The following is a 19998-nucleotide window of genomic DNA, read 5'->3' as shown; positions in this document are numbered from 1 at the left end:
ATATTTGGACATCCAAAATGTTTGACTTCAACTGACACCTTTGAATAGTACACTGCAAATTAGAATATCTTATAAATGACATTATCGTAATTAATCTTCTCATTATATTTACTTTTAATTCGAAGACTTTTTAAAGCATTACAGCTATCCTTAGTAAGCTACTGTGGAATCATCTTAATTCGTGGGAGTCAATATTCATGCGAAGTCCAACCTTGTTTTGTTTTGTGGTGAGGTAATTTCATCAGTAGTAATTCTATTTTGGAGATAAGGAGGCTTGTATTAAATTAATGATTTTATATATGATATTTGGCGATGTAAATCATTGGGCAAGAGCTACCTAGTATGAAAGACACGAACATTGGTCCCCAAACAACGATGATTCCACAGTATACCAGTTAACTTTTCGACTAAAGATGTTTCATATTACACCTTAGATTATAAAGAAGAATAGTCAGGATTTTTTTAAATTTTAGTTTTCAAATGTTAACGTTTACAATACTTAACTAATCATTTTAGTTGTCAACGAAATTGCAGCGTCAGTTGTCAAGTAAGAGCGCGAAAGAACTGGTGCTACTATTTTCTCTGACCATTAATATTACCTTGGGCATTGTAAATGTTATTTGAAATAAATATAAACAAAAAATGATTAGGCCCGTTAAAAAAACTGATCTTTAAATACGAATGAAACACAAATATATAGAAGGAATTTTCCATTTATCTACATAATATAAACATATTCAACATTGCAATACATCAGATTTCCTTGTGAATAACAACTTAAAGATAGCAAAATTGTTCAAGAAGATATCGTTTCATTGCTTGATCGTAAATCAGTATTAAAATTTAATATTTAACAATGCAAAGATTTTTTGTAAAAAAGAATTTTTTGTAAAGTTTTTTTTGTATATAGAAATAGTTTTCACTAAAAATTAGGTCTTTAGGTCTCAATGATATTTTTAAGTTAATTAAAACACTGTCAAACATGTTTGCCTATTGTAGATATTTGATTTTCTTGACATTGTCTTCGAAAAACTCACACACAAACAGATTGTCATTATTGTCCACACATAAACCAAAAGGATCCTCCAGATCACAGTTATCAATGTAACGGAGAAACTTTCCATTCTGATCCAGAATGTGGATACAATGGTTGTCACTGTCTGCTGTCAGGATACGACTTTGACTGTCTGTTGTGATACCACGGGGTATAAATGGTTTAGTTTTGGTAACTGAGGAATGACCGGTGTATCTCCATCTAAGTGTCCCGTACTGATTAACCACCACTACTGCACCAGCCTCAAAATCAGCTACACATACATCATGGTTTCTGTTCTCTGTGATGTATTTAACGTTTTTATTTCCCGAGTACAGAGGCTTACCTTCATCATCAAACTGAATTGTTTCTTTCTCTGTAGATCCTGAGTACCGGACAACTTTTGATTGTCTTTTATCATTACTGTACTTGGTAACCAGGAGATCACCAGTAGAGGTGACACACAGATTATTAGGTTTCCATCCCTGTAATCTCATCAACTCTTCTGTATGACCATTCTTTAGTATATTAACTGTATTTGATGTTTCATCAGAGTACAGAAGATCTCCATTCGCGTCTACAGCTACATGTATATCTCCAGGCAGGCTTCCCGATTTTGTGGTGTTTGTTTGATGCAGTGACCCATTAATTTTGAAACATTTTATTTCATTGGACAATCCACTCAACCATATCTTGTCTTCACTTCCACATGCCACACTTCCTGTAAAGTAAAGCCCCGTCTGTATTTTGGTAATAAGAACAGGTTCCCTCATTAATTCCCTGACTGAAGGTTTCGGTTGGTTTGGCGACTGGGCATTTTCTTCTGTGGCAGTAGATAATGGGGTGATATGTCCAAATAAACTATACAGCTTTTCACGGTCTATTGATTTTGGAATGAACGTTGGCATTCTTACCGTAATTTTAAGTGGTATCTTGCTGAATTCTTTGATCTTAGAACTGTATTCAATGGTTGGAGATACTTCTGTAGATTCCTTAGTTTCCTTCATAGTCAGTAACGCTTTATCCATGAGAGACTGCGTCTGTTTGATTTCATCTAAATGTTTCTGTAAAACCTCTTTGTGTTTCACTTTTATCTCGCTCAATTCGGTTTTTATCTTGTTTATAACGATGTCGATTTCTCTGTACCATTGCTCTCCTTGTTTGGAAATTACTGTTGTAAGTATCTCATATCCCATGTCAAGGCTAGCAAGCTGATTTTTCAAGTCGAGTGCAATTTCTTCGTATTTAGGAGTAATAAGATTTTGTAACTTCTCTGTTTCCTTTTCAATAACTTCTTTTTTCGCCTTGTAAACATCTAAAACGTCTTCAAATATATGGCCTCTATGTTGTACAGATGCAGTACAAGAGGAACAAATAAAACTGTTGCCACAATTATTGCATTGATATTTACAGTTTTTATGTGGGTGCGTAACGCACTTTGGATAAATCAAGGTTGATCTTCGATCCTGGTATCGGACAATTTTGTGTTTATCATATTCATCAGAGATGTGATCTACTACACAGGGCTTGCAGAGGTTGACATGACAAAAGTCACAGTAGCTGTGTACTATGGCGGTCTCACAAAGGTCACATCGGTGCACATCCTGGGCACTAGAACGAGGATCCATAGCTGTAAAAAAAAATCTAATTAAATTAAGTTACGATTACAAAAATTTCAAGTTATAATTTAGAACACGAAAACGAAAGTACACACATATATATTTTAAATTAGATATACAACAATTATTTTAATTTGGATATACACAGCATCACACTTTATTGATTTGTTAAAGTAAAAATGTAGAATATGATTACGTCGAAGTCAGAAATATGATAGATATTATATATTTACCAAACAGACAGGTTTGTTGTCTAAAACATGGCTGGGCTTGTCACCTGACGGTAGTTTTATAGTTTTATTTAGAGTTACTTCCCGTCTCTCACAATTAAACAAGTAAATACATGGGTTTTTTTAATACAAATACGAGTTGCAGATGTTAGATCTGTTCCATTCAAATATCCCAGTTACATTAAAATATTCGAAACGATCGAAAGCTCTCCAATACGAGGGGACATGTGTTACTTTTAAGAAATATTTGTAAACTTAATTAAGATAACTAATTGGTTAAAAAAAAGTGCCTTTCTGTAAACCACCCCCCCCCCCAAGAAATTCTAACGAACAATTTCCAAATATCCCACAGATTGTCGTTATCATCGCCGCTCCGACGAGCAAATAAACACCGTAATATTATTTGATATCGATCTTCATTTATGGCATAAATATTATTTATTTTGTTTTTATTTTTTTTTTTAATTTAATTCATTTTCTTTTTTCTTTTTGTCAAAATCATTGGGGCGGCGAGTGTCACTCATGATCATTTATGCATAAAATAATACAACATTTGCTATTGCAGACATGGTCTTGCACAGAATACCTGCAAAACAACCGTGCTTGATTTAAAGATAGCCAATGGCTTTTTACGCATGAGAGAAACTTATACTGCCCGTTAGATGCATTGATTTACATTTATCTTCCACTACAGTTCAGAGTTTTTCATCCCTCGGTAAATATCCAACTATGTATCTTTTTTCAATTTTAAAAAAAAGGTTAAAAACAATTAAGAAAAATTCGGACACAGTATATATACGAAAATAAAGATATGGTTCAACATTTTAGCATGTGTCATGGCCTGACATCAGGCATATCTAAGGTTTGAAAGCTGCCTTCTCTGAAACAGTGAGGACAGTGGGAGCAAGCAATATCAAGAAATTTCAAAAAACAGGTAAACCGATGCATGTCTAATTTCATATTTGTCAACATTTACAATCACAATTGATGAAAATGTTGAATGTATTAAGCAACAGTTAGCAAAGTTTTCAAATAAAAGGGCCGTTAACCATGCACGTGTGTAATCCTGATTTAATTAAAAATAGATTAGCCATATTTAAACGGTGAAAGGAGGGAGTAATCGCAACAAGTTGTTACATATTGTCTATTACGGTTCAATATAAGTTAAAATAATTATTGCTGTTGGATTATCATCATTCACAAAGAATCGTCAGTTTGGATTAAAATATGTATACGTATAGCTGGAATATTTACTGGAGGAACTATATCGCCGAGGCGAGGTGTGATCCGATTTTCGATCAATTGAGGGATTTAATTCATCTTGAAAAGGGTATAGCTCGCATTTCTTACTAAGTGTTCATTAAACAATTACTAGTAGTAGTAGTAGTAGTAGTAGTAGTAGTAGTAGTAGTAGTAGTAGAAGTACTGTTCTTTCAACTACCCTGTTTTCCAGATCGGATAGAAAATACATTATAAATTAAAGCGATGTAAAACAAAATGTGTGTTTAATTACAGATGCATTTCAAATAAAGTGTACTAATTCAACTTATATTATTTTAAAATGATTTCTTTTATTTGAGTTTTTTTTGTTTTGTTTTATTTTAAAACGAATCTCATCTTTAACTTTATTTAATTTTAAAAAATGGTCTTTTCATATCAACAGTCATATATAAGCAAGTGGTTTTCATTACATGACCTGTAAGTTAATTATTAAACTCGGTCATTTTCAACAAGATTGATTAAAGAACTAAGAACACCATGAAATTTACATTATTAAAAAAACAACAACTAAAATACATTTAATTATTGTGCATCGGATTTATTTTGATAAAGATCTAATTTTTGGAATAGATATTCATAACAGTAAAATAATAAGATAAACATGCATATATTTGATAATAAACTCTGAGGCTGATAAACAGATGAGTGCAAGAGTTATTGTTACTGTTTTGCATGAAGACTTGTGAACACAACACAATAGTCTTCTCCTTTAAATCCATTCATTACTTTCCAAATGAAAGCTGAATACTATGATACTAGTAAATAACAACACATTGTGTGGAATTAGCAACGACACGCTGCAGCTATGTAAATATAAAGAACGGGGAACTAATGCTACTATTAATATAGGATATAATAACGTAATCCAACTTCATATATTTTCAGAAAAATCAATACAAAAAAATACAATATAATCAATAAACAACATGATTACAACTATTATAAACCAAGTTCTTTGGAAACACTTAAACGTTCACTAAGCGGATCCTGGACATATCCATCCTTAGCAGATTCCGAACGCCAACGTCCATGTCTCTTGAATATCCTGTCCGGAATTCCCCTCACTGCCGACGTAGTCGCTCCACCTGACCGCAAACTGTGAAGTCCATAAACTTTGATGTTATCTACAATTCCTGTAAATGCTTCGATGAATAATTCACGAACCCTGGTGTAAGACAGAGGCTTTTCACGATTACGCAACCGGTAACCACTTCCCGATTTCGAAATAGCACAAAATACATATTCCTCTGAATCGTCTTGAATCCCAGCTAAACGAAGACACAATTCAAAATTAGAAACAGGACACATATATGAAAATGTTCTTGCTATAACAACTCTTGTACCGTCTCTGTAGATATCAGTCTTACTAGACTCGATGAATATTTCAATATGATCAGGTAAAAATTTAATATCAGATCTCTTGATATTTATGAGTTCGCTGCTACGTAAAAATCCAGCGAATGCCAACAAGACCATACAAATGATTCTTTGATTATAAAGATTATTACATTCAAACAGTTTCAAATACATACAACGTAAATTTTCAACAGTTATTGGTTCTTTCTTTTGAACAGGTTTTGCCACTATACGTTTCCCACCTTCCATAATGTTTTTAACAAACTGATTGTCAGTCGGAGAATTGAATCCCACAAGATCATGAGCCCATTTGATTCCATAGAATGCGTCAACAACAGGGGATGGAGAGTTTGCCCGTTGAACCAAGCATGCTAAATAAATAGATACATGTAAAGGTTTTGAAGGAAATAATTCACTTTCCTCGATTCCTTGTTCTTTTGCCCACTTCTTAAATCTCAGGAAACTGTTACAATATTTGTTTATAGTTGAATCCGCTCGTGACGCTTGCATAATCCCAGGAAGTGCATACACCTTTTCACGCAACTTTGAAGGCAACTGAATCAAATCTCTTTCAAATACCTGAAAAAACAAATTTGTAAAGTAACACCAATGAATATTTTTTCGCTTTGAAATTATCTACCGGATATGTATAAAAATACATATATTTATATCTACATATCAGCTTAATTAAGATATTCAGCACATTTTCTTCAGAAATGAAGATATCAGTTTGATAAAAAACCAAACTTGCCAAATGGCAAACCACAAATGTGGTGAAAGAAACTTCAGTAAATCCATAGTGATAAAATATTTATCTCTATTACAACATAGCGCAAATTGCCTGATATTTCTCATACAAGTTTATGGGAAATAATTCCCAATTAATCAATAAATCTGTTTATTTTAAAGAATTTAAAACTGCCAAAAAACAATTTTGAAATCAAACTCTGAAATCAAAAACAAATGCAAGCATTCTAAACTTTAAATCTTCTTTACTATCACCATGTAAAATGTATATTCTACATGTTGCGAACATTTTCTATAGTTTAGCTTGTTGGTAAATTATCGTTATTTACTCTTCTTAATTATCGTGAAATTCCTCCTGACTGTGATGTGATAGAATGTAAATTAGTGTTTATCAAACGTCTTAACTGTAACAAAGAAATAGGACATCAACGTAATCAAGTGTAGCTTTGGGAAAGATACTTATTAGAAAGGCAGGATTGAAGGACAATGGTTTCAGCTAAGAAATGTGTGTTTGACACTAATAGAGTTAATGCAATTACATAACAATTAGCGGATTAACGCAGGTGAATAAATGGGCGTTTACCTGGACGATGGTCAGTTAGGATTAAGAAATATATTCTCTGATTGGGTGATTTATATATGTCAATTATTTAGAGGGTCACGCCAGTAAAATAATAATATATGTTTTAGAGATGATTTCAAGTTAGTTGAAGAGAGTAGAGGGTCAGAGTTCGATAGTTAGAGGTTAAGAGCCAAGGTACAAGTCGTCCGTCTAATCCGTTACGTTTTCCCTCACTGTAATATGTAGGTTAACATTAAGTTAGAATTATTTATAAGCGAGTTTCCCCTTTTTAATGTGTACGGAGTGGAGAGTAACTGTTTATATAATTGTGTTATTAACTGGAATAAATGTGGAAAATACAGCGAGTGTTGAGCTAATTCCCTAGTAATCGCCCGGTACGGAAAATACCCGGATTCTCCACCAATTATAACCGCCGGGTTTGTACCGTATAGGGTATTTTCCGTACCGGGCGATTACTAGGGAATTAGCTCAACACTCGCTGTATTTTCCACATTTATTCCAGTTAATAACACAATTATATAAACAGTTACTCTCCACTCCGTACACATTAAAAAGGGGAAACTCGCTTATAAATAATTCTAACTTAATGTTAACCTACATATTACAGTGAGGGAAAACGTAACGGATTAGACGGACGACTTGTACCTTGGCTCTTAACCTCTAACTATCGAACTCTGACCCTCTACTCTATTCAACTAACTTGAAATCATCTCTAAAACCTATATTATTATTTTACTGGCGTGACCCTCTAAATAATTGACATATATAAATCACCCAATCAGAGAATATATTTCTTAATCCTAACTGACCATCGTCCAGGTAAACGCCCATTTATTCACCTGCGTTAATCCGCTAATTGTTATGTAATTGCATTAACTCTATTAGTGTCAAACACACATTTCTTAGCTGAAACCATTGTCCTTCAATCCTGCCTTTCTAATAAGTATCTTTCCCAAAGCTACACTTGATTACTTTGATGTCCTATTTCTTTGTTACAGTTAAGACGTTTGATAAACACTAATTTACATTCTATCACATCACAGTCAGGAGGAATTTCATGATAATTAAGAAGAGTAAATAACGATAATTTACCAACAAGCTAAACTATAGAAAATGTTCGCAACATGTAGAATATACATTTTACATGGTGAATCGCCCGGTACGGAAAATACCCTATACGGTACAAACCCGGCGGTTATATTACCAAAAATACCAGATCCGAGTTTACCACGTGTGTAAAACTCCTTTGCTACTGGAAGATCTTTCCAATCTACAATATGTGACCTGTAAACTTCAGAAATTAATATTGGCCAAAAGGCTGATGATTCCCATAGCGGAACTACTAATGTTCCATATCCTTTGCATTCGTTCAAATTCTCCAAAACTCTTGGAATAAGATAAAATGGCGGTACGATCCATGCATTCAAACCTGTCCAATTAATAGTAAATGCATCAACTGCATACGTAAAAGGATTCCAATACCTGGAACAAAATTTATCTACCTTTGCATTGTAATCACAAGCAAATAAATCAATATCATACGGACCCCATTCCCGTGATAGGTCATCAAAAACAGTTTTCACGATACCCCAATCATCAAAGTCGACAATTCTGCTCAAATAATCTGCTTGCTCATTGAGTTCTCTTGGTATCCATTCAATTTCAATACCAATCTTATATTCTAAACAAATTTGAAAAATGTTCATTGCAAGATCTTGTAAGTTATTTTTCATACTCCCTTTTTGAACAATGGAAACAACATTTGCGTTGTCTGTAAACCATTTTATATTCTCACCTTTGAGAAATTGTACAAATGACTGAAGAACTCTATCCACCGCGGCCAATTCTCTCCATGTGGAACTCATAATTCTCTCAGATTCTTCCCATAAACCATGAGAAACATTTTTACCTGTCCGTACGCAATAACCGCCATAACCAGTATCACTTGCATCTGTGTACACTACCAGATTAGAACTTGGTTTAACTTTCATATCCCTTCTATTCAACATATCTAAAGACGATTTCCAGAAACTTATCTGTTTTTTACTTTCCTCAGAAATTAAAATCATGCTATTCCATGTTGGAGCAGACACAATGTCAATACTAAGACATTTGGTCATTAACTGGGCTACACTTCCGATAACAACAGACATAGATATGATTTGTCCAACTAAACTTGCTAGTCGTCTTACCTTTATTCTGCAATTCTGGTTCATAAAATGCTCAATTTTGAAAATTGTTTTTTGAATCTTAAATACACGCTTTTCAGGAATGTAAATTTTTCCCATATTACAATCCAAAACAACACCAAGATACTCGATAACTTGACAAGGGATCCACATGGACTTTTCCACTTTAGGCACAAAACCTGAACAAACTAAATCATACTGTACCTCTTTGGATATTTTGCATGCTTCGTCATACTTACTATGGCAGCCAAACCCATCATCTAAGTACATAAGTACAGTTTTACCTTCTCTACGCCATTTCTTAACTGAGGGTCGTGTGAGTTTAGTAAAAATATATGGCGCAGATGTGAGACCAAATGGCAAAACATTAAAACAGAAATATCGATCTTGAACACCAAATTTCTATGAAAATCCTAAATATTTTCTATGGTCAGGAAAAATATCTACATGGCGATATGCACTTGTGATGTCAAATTTAAAACACCAACTATTTTTATTTGTATACATAAGAGCGGTTCTTATATCGTCATATTTCACAGACTGTTTCCATACATGCTTATTAACTTCCCTTAAATCTAATATAAGCCTTCTTTTCCCACTGGAGTTCACTGAAACAGAAAGAGGAGTAGTAACCAAAAACTCTGTATTTTGTTCGGATATCAAACCGTTTTCTAATAGCTCCATTATTGCTCAATGTACGAAAACATCTTCCTGTAAAGCAGATTTATTATTATGCGAAAAGCTCTGCTGTGGTAAAGAATAAAAAGGTATTTTATAACCATCCTGAATAGTATCTATGATATAATGACAAGCATCAATGCATTTCCAAAATTTAATATTTGATTTTAATCGCCCTCTAACAGAGACTTTGCCACCTTCTTTATACTCATAGCATTCGTTAAACTCATCAACACAACTTTTTCCATCATAATACTTATCTTTTATCAGAGATGATTCTTTAGACTGTTTAGCCTCTCTATTTAGCGGACTTAAGCTCTGGGCATTCTTTTCTTTGGTGATTGGGTTTTCCGCAGTGGAAACAGCCAATGGGAAATCTGGATGCAGCTGGCATGATGGGGAAGCCAAAGGGCGTTGGGCCACGAAAAGGCTGTCTAGCTGGAAAAGGAAAATAAGGAGCACTGCTCCTAACATTAGAATAGCTACTCTTAGATTTCAGTTTTTCTTTTTGCTTCTCCTTTTCTTTCTTTCTTTCATGGCTTTATTTTCCGCTTTAAACATTCGTTTTTCGTCATCCGAATCATCAGCCAATGGATTGGTTACATAATTTTTCACTGTACTCCACCCACAAGGTGATGCATCAGCCATTTTGATAAGTTTGTTACGTTTATTACAAAGTTCAACTGATTCATGAATAAGTTCCTTGCAATAATCATATTTATTGTTATTCAAGGCCCATGAAGCCTGCGTCAACGTATCAATAATCTTCTCGTTATGTTCAAATTGATCTTTGTTACCTGGATGTTTCCAGACTATCGCTTGTTCTGACTTTAACTTCTTCACTTCAGACGATACGGAGGAAGTTGCCCCCTGTAATTCTCTTTTAGAATTATCAAGTTGCATTGCCATAGTATTCTCCATGTCCATTTTCTGTTCATTCATTTTGTTGAGAATGGCTTGTAGCATGTCTGCCTGAGCCCCGCCCGACATCTCCTCGTTCTGCATGCCGAATTTAAACTTTCCGCTGTACGTGTCGTCCTAAACTGGTATTTAACACCTGAGCAATTCTTTATATAGCCTTGCTAATAAACCGGTTCTTAAGAACCAGGTGACACAAACAGGTATTCGAATGAAAACCTTATATATCCGGATAATTAATTCATTATTATACCAAGTAGAAATTGATTTCTGTCTAATTCGTCCCTCAAACGAAAGAAATCATATATCTCTTCAAATTCCATGATACAACGAATATGTCAAAAATAGTGATACTTTACCACTGTTTTGCTGTATTCTATCAATGTACTGGCCAGATGTTACAGGTATGTAAATATATAACATCTGAAATATAACCTGATCTAAAGACGACTTAACTATTGTTAGTTGTAATTCAATTTATGTTATGTAATACACTGCAAGTATTTGATATGGGAATGTATTTTATGGTGTTCCGATGGGGCCACTTCGACCTTCGCACTTTCGCCTTTAGGTCGAGGTGCGAGAGTGCGAAGTTGCGACGGCGAAGCGCGAAGATGCGAAGGCGAAAGTGCGAAGTTGCGAAGGCGAAGAAGCGATACAACTATCGTACCTTCGCCATCGCATCTTCGCACTTTTGCATTGCCTTCGCCTTTTTATAATTGTGGAGCTCTCTATCGTTTAAAGACAATTTTAGCTGTATAAAAGGACATCTGAGGCAGACGATGAACTTTTTAGAATTTATTTTCAACAGCCTGCGCAGATCCATTACTTTTTCTAAGGGGGGGGGGGGGGGGTGGTGGATGGATAATTATATTTTTGTCGGGAGGGGGGGGGGAGGGTTCCGAGACATATTTTGGAGATTTTATTATATATAATTAATAAAATTAAATTTTGCGGGGGGGGGGGGGGGGATAAGGTCCGGACCCTCTCTCTCCCTTTACTGCATGTGTGAAGTAATTGATTTTGAATTTTCCGGGGGGGGGGGGCGGACCCCCTCTCCCCCTCTGGATCCATACATCAGCAAGGAGTGTCGCATAATGAAATTAGTTTGATCGACGGTAAACAGACAGCTGGTAAGTGACAGGAGTATGGAAGTGCATATGCATACATAATGGCGGACATAACATTTTAAATGGAGTATTTAATGATAAGACATAGCCAGCACTGGTAAACATTATGATATATGTCACATATACACATTTAAATATTTATAAACATTCATACTAAGCACAATGGCCTAGGGCATGCATACCAATGATATCATGGATAAATCGGAAAACCTTGGCGAGTACGATGTCTGCATCAAATTCTACGTAATCGACCGAGACTTTTTGAATGCTATCAAAAAAGGCGAAGGCGAGAGTGCGAAGTTGCGAAGGCGAAGGAGCGATAGTAATATAGATAGTAATAGTAGCACTTTCGCTCCTTCGCCGTCGCACTCTCGCACTTTCGCCTTCGCAACTTCGCACTCTCGCATCTTCGACCTAAATGCGAAAGTGCGAAGGTCGAAGTGGCCCCATCGGAACACCATAGTATTTGACTGTGAAGAATAACCACGACTTTTTTTTCTGTATTATTTAAGTAAACGAAAATTTTCAGTTGATTTATTAAATAAATCACCATATAACTATCCAGGAAAATGTAATATATCTCATGGAGATAATGTACGAAAGCTTAATTCTACCAACTGAATTGAATTATCAGTAATGTTTAAAACAGCGAGTGATGTTATAAAATATCTTGTTAGCTTGTGTTAAGATCTTGTAGTTATGACTAAGAATGGTCTTGGTTTTTTTTTAATTTAACATGTCAGACGTGTGCTTTTATACATGTGTATGTATTTTGCACACATCATGTAATGCTGTTAGTGCGAATTATTGGCATATTAAAAGGACTTGCATGTATCAGCCTGTTATTCCGAATAAACTCATTGTTTGTATGACAAATTAAATTGTAATTACGACTTGCTATACATCTCTGCTTAAGTATTAATTTCCCATAATTAAAGAAAAAATAGGACAGCAACATTTGTAGAGCTAGATAGGCCTCCGTAGTTCTGCGAGTTTTTTTTTCCGTGCATTTGTTTACAAATTTTAAAACTCCACTACTACTGCAGAGGAATTTCAGCTGTTTATTTGCCTAATCTTGTCAAACGTTTAGAAAGTTATGTGTTATATTCTCGTAATTTCTTCAACTGGTAAACTCTCATGACATCGTTAAATATATGAGAAGAACTTGCTTTACAATTTTTTCTTCGAATGTTTGTACTTACACTGCACCAAATCCTTTCTACATGAACATGAATGATGCTCATTAAGCGCCTTCTGACACAATGTTTAAGTAGATCAAGTGTAAGATTAGTATATGTTACACTGACCTTGAAGTAGGATATGTATCATTATAACAGCGCCCTAGAAATGGTAGCCTCATTATTCTGAGCCCTAACCTTAAAGTCTGAATTAGATACGCGAGAAAGCGTTCATTTCTTAACATCACATTGATGCCTTTTTAGATGTGTATTATTAGGACCAAGACCCTAAAACATCACTGTTTAAAGTGTTTTGCAAACTAGATCATGTGTTACAATGTCAGATTTGGCTTTTTGGACATGCCAATTTAATAAATTCTATAATTAGTGTCTGACTTTGTGTAAATTGCTACACAATCATTTCTCATTCTGCAACTGCCGTCTTCTATGTTTTGCAGTCTTGCGCCGAAATGATCATAAGGCATGGTGATACATGTAGATCCTCATTTCTTTATCAATTTCTTAAATACTAGTATATGGAAATTTTATCGTTCATCTATATAGAGAACCCTTTGCAAGCATTTCGCAAATGCAATCATGATTTATGATTCATTCAAAATTATGGTTTACTAGAACTGTGCAGAACTTCGTTTTCCTCTGATTTCTTATGACTTTTTTTAAATATGTAATATTGTTTGTATGTATCTATAGTTTGCGTTTAAAAATTGTTTAGACCCTAGGTGCTGATAAATAAAATGTACAAAGTAAATTCCAAAAGTTTTAGAGTATACAATAAATATCATAGAAATGACGCGTATTGACCTTTTTTGTTTTTGTTTTTTTTTGGTTTGATTTTTTTTTTTAGATTTTTATATGTTTCTGATGCACAATAACTACAAGATAATGAAATCGACCGATAACACACTCACCATCCAGGTACACTGGACGTTCCGTTACATATCTCTATTAATCAACAAGCGTTATTGCTGTTTTTATTTTGAAAGGAGTTAGAATAAATGAGACTTAATCTTCGTTAAATCTGTTCATTAAAAGAAAAGATTAATTTAGAAAGAAAACACAGAACTAGAAATGATAAGTTATTTAAAATATGATACAACAAATATACAAATTTAATAACAAGCTACTGACTATTAACATCGAATATGCATCTAACTGCATCTGGCTCTTACTGATATAGCAAAGCCAAACAACAATTATATCAGAATGATGACATTTATATTGTGAATATTTACCAAGTTTGTGGCATACATACAAAATTAATACATACAAACATTGCATGATTGTTTAACTCAATTGATACTTATTTTCACTCTCAAACATATGCCATGAACCTGCAGTCAAAACCTATGGTTAATGAAAATATATCATTCACCAATCTTACAGGTAATATCTAAACCTAGTAGAAAAAAAATTCTCATAGAATTGATTTCTAAAAATGACAGGAATTTCTTTCGGAGTTTGGTGACTTTTGATAATAGAATTATTCCAGACTTCGGTAAGACGGTCTGATTTCCAGCAGAATATGTTTACTTTTAGAGTTGCTATCTCTGAGAATACAATCTTGCAATGTTGTCTGTCTATTACTGTTTACAGGGTTATTTTCACCCCATGTAATTTTCACCTTTTTAGACTTGCAAACTGTTACGCTTCCTCTTGTATTCGCTCAGACACTTTTGTGTTTAAAGAGAAAAAAGTTGGATATATTGGAATTCGCTCAGCTGCCAGCGAATTAAACACAAAGGGTAAAAACAAAACGGTGGCCAATATCTCCATGCTTACTGTAATGAATTTTAAATGGCTTTTTAACTAACCCCCTTCCCCGCAGTAACGCACTTTAACGTATATACCTTTGCCCCAAAATCACGCATTTTGACGCATATACCTTTTCCCTGCAATCACGCACTTTAACGCACTTTTTGTTGTTGACTGTTACGGCTCCGATAACTCATAATTTTTTGTCTTATTTATCAATTTTTTTTTAGAAACGTTAAAATTGTACTGAGTTTTTACAAAACACATTACTCAATTTTTCCAAGTAAATTTAACTGGAATAACTTGTGCCGTTTAGAAAACAAAAACAAATGGACAACTTATTGAACAAATACAAATGTTATCAAATAAACACTTTATTAACTCAAATTCAAGTTCTACATGATCTCATAAACTACGAGCTAAAAAGACCACCTATATTTAGATTGAATTTGTTAAATACGCACGACACACTTCACTTTAAAAAATCACGTTTCTTCTACACGTTATCGCGAGTGAACTGTGGGGGAAAGGGTAACGTCATACAACAAAGGTTGACGTAAAATTGCTGTAACGTCACAATGATCCAAAGCGGCAAAGAGTTTCTCATAGAACTGACTTTCAAAAACGACAGGGATTTTTTTCGTAATTTGATGACTTTCGATAAAAGAATGTTTCCAAACTACCGTCTGAATTCCAGAAGAATATGTTTACTTGATGATACAAATGGATTTTTAATCCAGTCAAACGTTAATAAAACAGACTTTATGATATTTGGACATCCAAAATGTTTGACTTCAACTGACACCTTTGAATAGTACACTGCAAATTAGAATATCTTATAAATGACATTATCGTAATTAATCTTCTCATTATATTTACTTTTAATTCGAAGACTTTTTAAAGCATTACAGCTATCCTTAGTAAGCTACTGTGGAATCATCTTAATTCGTGGGAGTCAATAATCATGCGAAGTCCAACCTTGTTTTGTTTTGTGGTGAGGTAATTTCATCAGTAGTAATTTTATTTTGGAGATAAGGAGGCTTGTATTAAATTAATGATTTTATATATGATATTTGGCGATGTAAATCATTGGGCAAGAGCTACCTAGTATGAAAGACACGAACATTGGTCCCCAAACAACGATGATTCCACAGTATACCAGTTAACTTTCCGACTAAAGATGTTTCATATTACACCTTAGATTATAAAGAAGAATAGTCAGGATTTTTATAAATTTTAGTTTTCAAATGTTAACGTTTACAATGCTTAACTAATCATTTTAGTTGTCAACGAAATTGCAGCGTCAGTTGTCAAGTAAGAGCGCGAAAGAACTGGTGCTACTATTTTCTCTGACCATTAATATTACCTTGGGCATTGTAAATGTTATTTGAAATCAATATAAACAAAAAATGATTAGGCCCGTTAAAAAGCTGATCTTTAAATACGAAAGAAACACAAATATATAGAAGGAATTTTCCATTTATCTACATAATATAAACATATTCAACATTGCAATACATCAGATTTCCTTGTGAATAACAACTTAAAGATAGCAAAATTGTTCAAGAAGATATCGTTTCATTGCTTGATCGTAAATCAGTATTAAAATTTAATATTTAACAATGCAAAGATTTTTTGTAAAATAGAATTTGTTGTAACGTTTTTTTGTATATAGAAATAGTTTTCACTAAAGATTAGGTCTTTATGTCTCAATGATATTTTTAAGTTAATTAAAACACTGTCAAAAATGTTTGCCTATTGTAGATATTTGATTTTCTTGACATTGCCACTGAAAAACTCACACACAAACAGATTGTCATTATTGTCCACACATAAACCAAAAGGATCCTCCAGATCACAGTAATCAATGTAACGGAGAAACTTTCCATTCTGATCCAGAATGTGGATACAATGGTTGTCACTGTCTGCTGTCAGGATACGACTTTGACTGTCTGTTGTGATACCACGGGGTAAAAATGGTTTAGTTTTGGTAACTGAGGAATGACCGGTGTATCTCCATCTAAGTGTCCCGTACTGATTAACCACCACAATTGCACCAGCCTCAAAATCAGCTACACATACATCATGGTTTCTGTTCTCTGTGATGTATTTAACTTTTTTATTTCCCGAGTACAGAGGCTTACCTTCATCATCAAACTGAATTGTTTGTTTCTGTGTAGATCCTGAGTACCGGACAACTTTTGATTGTCTTTTATCATTACTGTACATGGTAACCAGGAGATCACCAGTAGAGGTGACACACAGATTTTTAGGTTTCCATCCCTGTAATCTCATCAACTCTTTTGTATGACCATTCTTTAGTATATTAACTGTATCTGATGTTTCATCAGAGTACAGAAGATCTCCATTCGCGTCTACAGCTATATCTTTAGGCAGGCTTCCCGATTTTGTGGTGTTTGTTTGATGCAGTGACCCATTAATGTTGAAACATTTTATTTCATTGGACAATCCACCTAACCATATCTTGTCTTCACTTCCATATGCCACACTCCCTGTAAAGGAATGCCCCGTCTGTATTGTGGTAATAAGAACAGGTTCCCTCATTAATTCCCTGACTGAAGGTTTCGGTTGGTTTGGCGACTGGGCATTTTCTTCTGTGGCAGTAGATAATGGGGTGATCTGTCCCAATAACTTATACAGCTTTTCACGGTCTATTGATTTTGGAATGAACGTTGGCATTCTTACCGTAATTTTAAGTGGTATCTTGCTGAATTCTTTGATCTTAGAACTGTATTCAATGGTTGGAGATACTTCTGTAGATTCCTTAGTTTCCTTCATTGTCAGTAACGCTTTATCTATGAGAGACTGCGTCTGTTTGATTTCATCTAAATGTTTCTGTAAAACCTCTTTGTGTTTCACTTTTATCTCGCTCAATTCGGTTTTTATCTTGTTTATAACGATGTCGATTTCTCTGTACCATTGCTCTCCTTGTTTGGAAATTACTGTTGTAAGTATCTCATATCCCCTGTCAAGGCTAGCAAGCTGATTTTTCAAGTCGAGTGCAATTTCTTCGTATTTAGGAGTAATAAGATTTTGTAACTTCTCTGTTTCCTTTTCAATAACTTCTTTTTTCGCCTTGTAAACATCTAAAATGTCTTCAAATATATGGCCTCTATGTTGTACAGATGCAGTACAAGAGGAACAAATAAAACTGTTGCCACAATTATTGCATTGATATTTACAGTTTTTATGTGGGTGCGTAACGCACTTTGGATAAATCAAGGTTGATCTTCGATCCTGGAATCGGACAATTTTGTGTTTATCATATTCATCAGAGATGTGATCTACTACACAGGGCTTGCAGAGGTTGACATGACAAAAGTCACAGTAGCTGTGTACTATGGCGGTCTCACAAAGGTCACATCGGTGCACATCCTGGGCACTAGAACGAGGATCCATAGCTGTAAAAAAAAATCTAATTAAATTAAGTTACGATTACAAAAATTTCAAGTTATAATTTAGAACACGAAAACGAAAGTACACACATATATATTTTAAATTAGATATATACACAATTATTTTAATTTGGATATACACAGCATAACAATTTATTGATTTGTTAAAGTAAAAATGTAGAATATGATTACATCGAAGTCAGAAATATGATAGATATCATATATTTACCTAATCAGACAGGTTTGTTGTCTAAAACATGGCTGGTCTTGTCACCTGACGGTAGTTTTATAGTTTTATTTAGAGTTACTTCCCGTCTATCACAATTAAACAAGTAAATACATGGAGTTTTTTTAATACAAATACGAGTTGCAGATGTTAGATCTGTTCCATTCAAATATCCCAGTTACATTAAAATATTAGAAACGATCGAAAGCTCTCCAATACGAGGGGACATGTGTTACTTTTAAGAAATATTTTTAAACTTAATTATGATAACTAATTGGTAAAAAAAAAAGTGCCTTTCTGTAAACCACCCCCCCCCTAAGAAATTCTAACGAACAATTTCCAAATATCCCACAGATTGTCGTTATCATCGCCGCTCCGACGAGCAAATAAACACCGTAATATTATTTGATATCGATCTTCATTTATGGCATAAATATTATTTATTTTGTTTTTATTTTTTTTTAAATTAAATTCATTTTCTTTTTTCTTTTTGTCAAAATCATTGGGGCGGCGAGTGTCACTCATGTTCATTTATGCATAAAATAATACAACATTTGCTATTGCAGACATGGTCTTGCACAAAATACCTGCAAAACAACCGTGCTTGATTTAAAGATAGCCAATGGCTTTTTCTGCATGAGAGAAACTTATACTGCCCGTCAAATGCATTGATGTACATTTATCTTCCACTACAGTTTATATTTTTTCATCCCTCGGTATAAATATCCAACTATGTATCTTTTTTCAATTTTTAAAAAAGGTTAAAAACAATTAAGAAAAATTCGGACACAGTATATATACGAAAAAAAAGATATGGTTCAACATTTTAGCATGTGTCATTGCGTGACATCAGGCATATATCTAAGGTTTGAAAGCTGCCTTCTCTGAAACAGTGAGGACAGTGGGAGCAAACAATATCAAGAAATTTCAAAAAACAGGTAAACCGATGCATGTCTAATTTCATATTTGTCAACATTTACAATCACAATTGATGAAAATGTTGAAATGTATTAAGCAACAATAAGCAAAGTTTTCAAATAAAAGGGCTGTTAACCATGCACGTGTGTACTCCTGATTTAAAAATAGATTAACCATATTTAAACGGTGAAAGGAGGGAGTCATCGCAACAAGTTGTTACATATTGTCTATCACAGTACAATGTAAGTAATAATTGGTGTTGTATTATCATCATTCCCAGAAGATCATCAGTTTGGATTAAAACATGTATATATTCATATAGCTGGAATATTTACTTGAGGAACTATATCGCCGACGGGAGGCGTGATCCGATTTTCGATCAATTGAGGGATTTCATTCATCTTGAAAAGGGTATAACTCGCATTTCTTACTAAGTGTACATTAAACAATTAATAGTAATAGTAGTAGTAGTAGTAGTAGTAGTAGAAGTAGTAGTACTGTTTTTTCAACTAACCTGTTTTCGAGATCGGATAGAAATGACATTATAAATTAAAGCGATGTAAAAAAAAAATTATGTTTAAATACAGATGCACTTGAAATAAAGTGTGTTAAACATATTATTATAAAGTTATTTCTTTAATTTGAATATTTGTTTTGTTTTGTTTTAAAACGAATCTCATTTTTAACTTTTTTAATTAAAAAAAAATGTTGGTTTTTTTTTCA

General features: G+C 33.9%; 4 protein-coding genes across 5 annotated transcripts in view; 1 reads left to right on the top strand and 3 right to left on the bottom strand.

The window, feature by feature from the left end:
- The window catches only part of LOC128158557 (inter-alpha-trypsin inhibitor heavy chain H3-like), a 63364-nt gene that overhangs the window by 3088 nt on the left and 40278 nt on the right, over positions 1–19998 (top strand). Inside the window, exon 1 of one of the 2 annotated variants that reach the window (XM_052821436.1) lies at positions 10956–11038. The exons of the other annotated variant lie outside the window; for it this stretch is intronic. Coding sequence (XP_052677396.1) covers positions 10970–11038 — 69 coding nt within the window. The 5' untranslated portion in view covers positions 10956–10969. Of the gene's footprint in view, positions 1–10955; positions 11039–19998 lie in introns of those variants that run through there. 2 annotated transcript variants of the gene reach the window in all.
- Positions 708–2934, bottom strand: LOC128158560 (uncharacterized). The gene is made up of 2 exons (XM_052821440.1): positions 2886–2934; positions 708–2663 (listed from the first exon to the last, which is right to left on the bottom strand). The coding sequence occupies exon 2, from the start codon at positions 2659–2661 to the stop codon at positions 991–993; it is 1671 nt and encodes a 556-aa protein (XP_052677400.1). The 5' UTR covers positions 2662–2663; positions 2886–2934; the 3' UTR covers positions 708–990.
- On the bottom strand, positions 4872–6113 carry LOC128158569 (uncharacterized). The gene is made up of 2 exons (XM_052821450.1): positions 5696–6113; positions 4872–5431 (listed from the first exon to the last, which is right to left on the bottom strand). Exons 1-2 carry the CDS (start codon positions 6027–6029, stop codon positions 5103–5105), a joined length of 663 nt encoding a protein of 220 aa, XP_052677410.1. The 5' UTR covers positions 6030–6113; the 3' UTR covers positions 4872–5102.
- On the bottom strand, positions 16190–18439 carry LOC128158561 (uncharacterized). The gene is made up of 2 exons (XM_052821441.1): positions 18361–18439; positions 16190–18137 (listed from the first exon to the last, which is right to left on the bottom strand). Exon 2 carries the CDS (start codon positions 18133–18135, stop codon positions 16471–16473), a length of 1665 nt encoding a protein of 554 aa, XP_052677401.1. The 5' UTR covers positions 18136–18137; positions 18361–18439; the 3' UTR covers positions 16190–16470.

The sequence above is a fragment of the Crassostrea angulata genome, chromosome 8, assembly GCF_025612915.1.
Source record: "Crassostrea angulata isolate pt1a10 chromosome 8, ASM2561291v2, whole genome shotgun sequence".
In the NCBI taxonomy this organism is placed as follows: domain Eukaryota; kingdom Metazoa; phylum Mollusca; class Bivalvia; order Ostreida; family Ostreidae; genus Magallana; species Magallana angulata.
Note: the sequence above shows the minus strand (reverse complement) of the source record. Positions and strands in the feature narration are given on the sequence as shown.